This window comes from Scylla paramamosain, chromosome 6 (assembly GCF_035594125.1).
Source record: "Scylla paramamosain isolate STU-SP2022 chromosome 6, ASM3559412v1, whole genome shotgun sequence".
NCBI classification, from domain to species: domain Eukaryota; kingdom Metazoa; phylum Arthropoda; class Malacostraca; order Decapoda; family Portunidae; genus Scylla; species Scylla paramamosain.
This window is the reverse complement of record NC_087156.1, coordinates 26,844,497-26,851,542: the sequence shown is the minus strand read 5'-3', so window position 1 is coordinate 26,851,542 and position 7,046 is coordinate 26,844,497. Positions and strand designations below refer to the sequence as shown.

At 48.8% G+C, this 7,046-nt stretch overlaps 2 protein-coding genes across 2 annotated transcripts; both read right to left on the bottom strand.

The window, feature by feature from the left end:
- Positions 1 to 491: 491 nt before the first annotated feature.
- LOC135101125 (mucin-2-like) lies at positions 492 to 1,842 on the bottom strand. The gene has a single exon (XM_064004669.1). It carries the CDS (start codon positions 1,840 to 1,842, stop codon positions 628 to 630), a length of 1,215 nt encoding a protein of 404 aa, XP_063860739.1. The 3' UTR covers positions 492 to 627.
- Positions 1,843 to 1,994: 152 nt separating this feature from the next.
- LOC135101126 (uncharacterized) lies at positions 1,995 to 4,142 on the bottom strand. Its single transcript, XM_064004670.1, has 2 exons — positions 4,087 to 4,142; positions 1,995 to 3,261 (listed from the first exon to the last, which is right to left on the bottom strand). The coding sequence occupies exon 2, from the start codon at positions 3,258 to 3,260 to the stop codon at positions 2,124 to 2,126; it is 1,137 nt and encodes a 378-aa protein (XP_063860740.1). The 5' UTR covers position 3,261; positions 4,087 to 4,142; the 3' UTR covers positions 1,995 to 2,123.
- Positions 4,143 to 7,046: the final 2,904 nt, after the last annotated feature.

Sequence of the window (7,046 nt, the reverse complement as noted above, 5' to 3'; positions counted from 1 at the left end):
CACATATTTTTGAAAATTATCATTCGGTGTGTTTATTGTGTGTATGTGTGTGTGTGTGTGTGTGTGTGTGTGTGTGTGTGTGTGTGTGTGTGTGTGTGTGTGTGTGTGTGTGTGCGTGCGTGCGTGCTCAGCATCATTATTAAATCTGAAAATGAATTTTATTAATCTCACTCTTGTTTTCGTCTGTTTCAGGAGACGGCTCCGGTGCTGTGCTTCATGGTGAGTCCTGTTACCGGGCTTTGGATTTACATAGATTCATTCTCTCTCTCTCTCTCTCTCTCTCTCTCTCCCAATTGGTTTCCTCATGGAGTTTTGGAGAATTTATGTCTGCTTGGTGGATATTTTATGACGAAGGTGAATGTGTGTGTGTGTGTGTGTGTGTGTGTGTGTGTGTGTGTGTGTGTGTGTGTCCGTGTGCGCGCGCATTTGTGTTTAGAGGTAGCAAGAAATGAGTTATCAGTACCATGGATAATAAGAACAAACCACAATAGCATAGGTTGTGTTTTAGGCATGAAGGCTTAGGACTGGTGGAGGGCCAACACTCCTCGAGGCTGAATATATACACTGGTAAAGGAGTGGCGCCTGCTGTCTTGCCTTGCTGGGGTCAGGGGCTGGGACTGAAGAGGGTTAGCGGCCGAAGTTGGCTCCGTGGTGATGCTTGTAGCCGTAATCGTAGACAGTGTTGCAGGCGGCAGGCAGCGTGCGGGTGGCGAAGTAAGTGACATATTGATGTTTTTCTATCGTCGACGTCACGAAGTTGGTGTTTAAGATTAATCTTGTTGTGAAGACTGTGCGTGTCCGGCCTGAGAAGCTTTGAGTCCTCACTACCGTGCGGACAATCGTACTCACCTGAGACTGCCCACTCACGGTCACTACTGTAGAAACGACCTGCTCCGTGAAGATGGTGGTTGGCACCACTTGCGTTGACACTTGCGTGCTGAATACCTGCTCCGGCACCGTCACTATCCTGGTGTTGACCTGAGAAATCTGCTGAGTGCTGAAAACCGTGGACACTTCCTGGAAGACCTGAGTGCTAGTCACGATTTGGGTCTCGGTCTGGGTTTGCATAACCTGTGAGAACACCGTAGTGGTGACAGGGAACACCAAGGTGGAGGTGATGACGTTTGTCACTCCTGGCTGCGTAATGGTGGTGGTGGTGGTGCTGGTGCTGACCACAGTCTGGGTGCTCACCACCTCCTCTCCTGGGATGACGAGGGTGGAAGTCACGGTGCTGAACACACTGCTGTCCACGGTGCGGGTCTGACCCGCCACCTGCCGAGTGGTGGTGACCGTCTGTGTTTGGAGGACTGTGCTGATCACCTGTGTGGGAATCACCAGAGTGGACACGATGCTCCGCGTTGTGGTTGACACCACTTGTTGCACCTGCGTCACTATCTGTGTTTGGACCTGCAGCTCTGTCTGCACGACCTCTTGTGTCAGAGTGACGGTGTTGACTTGACCACCAACAGTCACTATGAGGGTGCTGGTGACTCCCTGGGACTGAGTGACAGCGACCGTTTGGAAGACAACGGAGGTCACCACTTGTGTCTCCACCACTTGAGAGAAGACTGTGGTGAAGACTTGCTGTGTTAGGACTCTTGTCTGGATGACTGTCTGTATGTTTCCATTTTGAACAGTGGAGGGGATAATGACGGTTGAGGTGACCACCTGGGTGTTGTACACTACCGAGGGGTGACACTGGGCTGGGACAGGCTGATTGGGTGGCAGGTAGTTTGGGGAAGGATGCAAACGGATCCTCGTGCCAAATGTTTGCCGCGGGGGCCGGTCAGCGTCCCCGAGCACGTGGCCCTGCAGCAGCAGCAGCAGCAGGAAAACCCGCATTCTGGACCAAAGGAAAAACAATTATTACTTTTCTATAACTGTTCAGAATGATGAAAACAATGAGCAGGTAATAAGGCTAAGCACAACACTCACCTTGTCCGTGGTTACTGCCGCGTTGCATCATGGTGGAACACAAACACGCTACTCCCAATACACATTACAGAATTTAATATACATTACATTCATACACCCTGTTGCTGAGTCTTGTGTTGCTACTGTTATGTGTCAGTGTGCCTAAAATCAGAACAACTGTGATTTCATATTCTTTTGAAATTAATTCCTTAAAAATATCCGTAGTCGACAACAGGCCCGCAGGACCCTGTGACGGTTTTCGTCAACACGACCTTAAAGGGGCGAGTCACGGTCTGGAACACGACCTGCTGTTGAGCACGTGTCTTCAGGATCTCTCTGGTGAAGACATTGTCGCCTCCCGACACCTCAACGAATGAGGTGTGTGTCACCTCCTGAGTCTGGATGCCGCCCCCCACCGTGACAAATGAGGTGCTGGTCACGGTTTGCACCTGCGTGAAGGGCTGGAGTAGCGTCTCTATGATGGTACTGAAGGTTGTGGTGGGTACTACCTGGGTCTCTACCACCTCCCGAGTTATAAACTGTGTTTGAACCTGTGTTTGAGTGGCGGTGTTGGTGGTGGTGACGATCACCTCCTGAGTGGCGATAGCGGTCTCCACGAGGGTGGTGAAGGTCGTGAAGGCAATGAATTGCTGACTCTGTACCAGACTAGTCCTGAGAACATCATCCCCGCGCACCACGGTTGTCTGAAGCTGCTGCTGCACCACTGTGGACGTCACAAAGCGGGTGGTGCCCGGCACGTCAATCGTCACGAGGGACGTCTGCAGCACGGTTTGGACGCGCGTCCGCACAACGTCAGGTCCGGTGATCGTAGATACGCTGGTATGAATTTGCGTCTCTGTCACCGTATTGGTGAAGGACTCCGTGATGGTTTCCAGCTGAGTGCGAGTCACTTCCACGGGCACCACTTGCGTCCTGACTTGTGTCTGTGTGATGAAGCTAACCTGTGACTCGACGCGTGTGGTGGTGACAAAGCGTGTCTCTTGCGTGTCAGAGCCTTGCACGGTCTGCGTCACCAGCACGTCACCGAAAACGGTGGAGGTGCTCTGCACGATACTGGTCTGGACCTGGACCTGCGTCTGCACGGTCGTCTCCAGAAAGGTGGTGGGCACGATCTGCTGCCTGAATAATGTGGTAGTGACAACCTGAGTGCTGATGTCTTGTATGGTGGTGACGTGCACTGTGGTTTGGAGGATCGTGTCGTACACCACAGAGGTGATCACGGGACACTGAGGGTTGAAGCCTCGATTTGGTTTGTAGTAATAACCTGCTCTTGGCGAAGCGGAGGCCAGGGAGACCAGCAGCAGCGTCGCCGTCAAACGCCACATCCTGCAACAAAGAGAAATTCCACAGGTTAGAGCAGCGGTGATTGGAACCCCCGCGTCTCGCCAACTCATTTGGGAATAAAGTCCAATCACGCGTCGCTCCCCTGTGCAATTTCTCCGTGCGGTGTGGGTTGTGGGCTGACCTGAGAGGACTTTATCGCCCAGATGAGCAGAGAGACGCAGATCTTCCATGGCTTATTTATTAGATCTTGTAACAACACTGTATCCTTCGTCATATTTGGTTCCGAATTATATTTTTCGCTTTACTAAGCACACATTTATCTATTGACAGTATTCACATTATTTATGTAACACTTCGCGTCGCTTAGTCCACAAGAAGGGAGTGTTTGTGTGAGGAGTGTCCGAAGGTGAAATCAGGAAAATAACTTAGCAATTTCAAGAAAGGTGAAAAGGAGTCATAACTCTCTCTCTCTCTCTCTCTCTCTCTCTCTCTCTCTCTCTCTCTCTCTCTCTCTCTCTCTCTCTCTCTCTCTCTCTCTCTCTCTCTCTCTCTCTCTCTCTCTCTCTCTCTCGCGGAATCAAGCAAGCACCAGCCATAATCACAACACACTCATCACACATCCTTCTCGTCATGTTCATCTCCGCACCTGCACGCATTCCAGAGGTGCAGGAAGCCAGACAGACAGACACCATCACTCACCAAGCACACTGATCCTTCTTTCTTTCACCTCATCACCTCCCCACACGAGAAGCACGCACCACTCAAGCTCCACGCAGCATCAGCACCTCACGAACACCAAAAGTCAATTCCTCCTGACGAAAACCTTACTAGGACCCTTCACCTGCTACTACCCCTCCCGCCTCGTACCTTAAGACTAGAGTGGAAGGAGACAGACTGATAGGACGAACTGCACGCTGGCGACGTCCCAGTCCTAGTGTGATTCGCGTCCTGGATATCACGCTTTATAACATAGCCCAACTAACGGGAGAGGGAGACCGTGCAGTGGGGGTGAGGCGTCGCGTGAGTCACGGTTATCGCGGGTGAGGTTGGCGATGCAGGAAGGAAGGAAGGAGACTGAGACAGAGAGAGAGAGAGAGAGAGAGAGAGAGAGAGAGAGAGAGAGAGAGAGAGAGAGAGAGAGAGAGAGAGAGAGAGAGAGTAGGATAACTGACATGTAAAAGAAACGCCGTGAGAGAAAGAAAATATGGTAAAAATATATATAAAATAAAAATAAATAAATAAATGTTTAGCTGCCATAAGGATATCGCTTAATGGAAGTAACCGCAAAAATAATGAATGGACATGGTAAGTAGAGGGAAGCCAAGGACGAAATATATCCAACGTAAAAAAACAGAAGAAAATGTAGCAGACAGGAAGGATGAAAGACAGAGATATCACTCACAAAATGAATGCAGATTTACAGCACATTAGATGAGGTGACAAAGGCGGGAGTGTACACGATGTATTGATGGTGAGCAGGACTATGAAGGAACAGCAATGAGAGAAGGAGATTTATTATGATGGTCATGGAGAGGTGACAGAAACGGGAAAAGTGCAGAAAACTCATGCGCATGACAGAGGACAATGTTAGATGGAGAATGAAGGAAAATTTTCTGAAGCTGTGCAATGAAAGAGAAAAAATGGAGACTTCGGAAGGAAAGGGAATGCAGAAGGGAGGGATGCATTTTAAGTAGGACTATAAAAAAAGAGGAAAAAGAGGAAGGTATAGTCTGGAAGAAAGGAAAAAATAATCATAGGGAGTAGGGATGGTGGGGAGGAAAACTGATAGATTGAAACTGGAGGATGGGGAGGGAAAGGAGAGGAGGTAACAAAGGGAAGGGGGAGAGAGGAGCTGCGACCGAGAAACTGTAGTATGGTCACGTTTGCATGCCTTGGTCAGTTTGAAGGTCTTCCCCCTCCCCCTCACAATGACCTCTCACTTCCCCCTCCACTCTCACCTCCTCCATCTCCCTCTTTCTCTCCTCTTTTTCCCTCCACTCACAACTTTCTTCTCCTCTCCCTCCTCCTCCCCTCCTTTTCTCCTTCCCTCTTCCCTCTTCCCTCTTAACCAGTGGGTTCTCTGGAGGGTTCCAAGTGACCTAACAAGAGAATGGAAAAAGATCTCCAAGGTGAGGTAAAGCACAGGTTATTTTTTTGTGTGTGTGCACGCTCGTGTGACATACGATACGCTTTCTGTTCTCTCTTTTTTCTCTCTTTCCTTTATTTCCTTTGTACGTGTTATTACCATTAGACGCTTTATTGCTTTTATATTAAATACTGAATTTTATTTTGTGTTGGGGACGTGTTGATGGCATTGTGAGAAGAGTGAATAGTGGAGAGTAGTGAAATGACAAGTGCCTTTTCCTAAGGAAGCCTGGTCGTCTTGCTTGTGTGTGGGTGGTAAAGGGAGGAGGGGTGGGGGGAAGATGTCCTGCTCAATCCAAAATTATATATATATATATATATATATATATATATATATATATATATATATATATATATATATATATATATATATATATATATATATATATATATATATATATATATTTCTTTCTTTGGCACTGGATATAACAATGATGCATAAAGTGCAGTGGTGGTTGACGTCTATGTTGCCATATAGCAGTAATAGCTGTAGTTTGTGTTGATATAGGTAATGGTAACGAGCTGTTATTGTTCTAACAACACAATGTCTTGAGCCATCAAAAATAAAATAAGAATAGACTTGTGACGCTTTGATCTAGAAAATATCTTCACACTGGCATACAATATATTGGTCAAATATGAGTAAATTTATAGCTGAATTCCATTCACTTATAAACTTCTACGAACTTTATTACAGTAACCTAACATAAATATACATTTAGTGGCAAAAGGTGGGACTGTGTTAGTTTCTCTTGAAGAACAGCCTTTAAACATTGAGTTCATATAAAAGTGATGGTAAATTGATCATTCATGGCGGGACAAGAGTGACTCCTGCGTGCTTGAGGAGGCAGGGAAAGGTTCCTTGCAGCGTAACCGTCGCGGCTGCCGACACCCTGGGAACACTCCTCACGCAGAGGGTGCTGCTCCTGCTTCCTTCCCCGAGACGGGCATTGACGAGCCCCTGGACGACTGGCACCTCCGTAGAAGGCTTGGTGATAGAAACTGTGATTATCTTCGCCCCCTAAACCCACCACATATCCACACATGTGGGGCGTTATCTGTACCAGTATCCACCTCACTTCACTTCGCCGATGATGGCTGCTTGGTGCACTTGCATCTCGATGGTTAGCGCGGAAAACTCTTAGGATCCTCAAGAGTCGTCGCCTGGTATTGAAGACCCAGGAGAGATGGCACTGATGGGTAATCTTGACCTGGCTTGTGTATCGTAACTTTGCCCGGAAAAGTGACATGCTGGCCCGTGCTCGGGGCACCTGTAGGAACACCATCGTCTCGCAGCGGCGCACTTTGTACTGGTGACGGAGCCATCCTTATCCTCTTACTTATGTGGCTTAGTGACTCCAGTAATATCTACCGAAGCGTCTCCTGACCACCGAGACGTATGTGGCCGCGGTCAATACCTATCAGTGTTAATCCTCACGGGACAGGGTATCCTTTAGCACAGAGACCCTACCATCCCACATCATCCGCCATCACCTCCCCGTGGCGCAGGCTGCGACCTGATCTTCCCCCGAGTCCACCATCCTCATTATCCGCCTTGACCCATGCACCCCACCTGGCAGCCACATAACACCACGCTCAGAGCGCCGCAACTCCCACCTGTGTCTCGACGCCCGTCTACCGCCCCCCACAGCGCTGCTCAGGCTCGGGTGTGCCCCCAATCT

What these genes read in the sequence shown, in the direction of transcription:
- LOC135101125 (XM_064004669.1), bottom strand. Translation starts at nt 1,842, where the DNA reads ATGCGGGTTTTCCTGCTGCTGCTGCTGCTGCAGGGCCACGTGCTCGGG.
- LOC135101126 (XM_064004670.1), bottom strand. Translation starts at nt 3,260, where the DNA reads ATGTGGCGTTTGACGGCGACGCTGCTGCTGGTCTCCCTGGCCTCCGCT.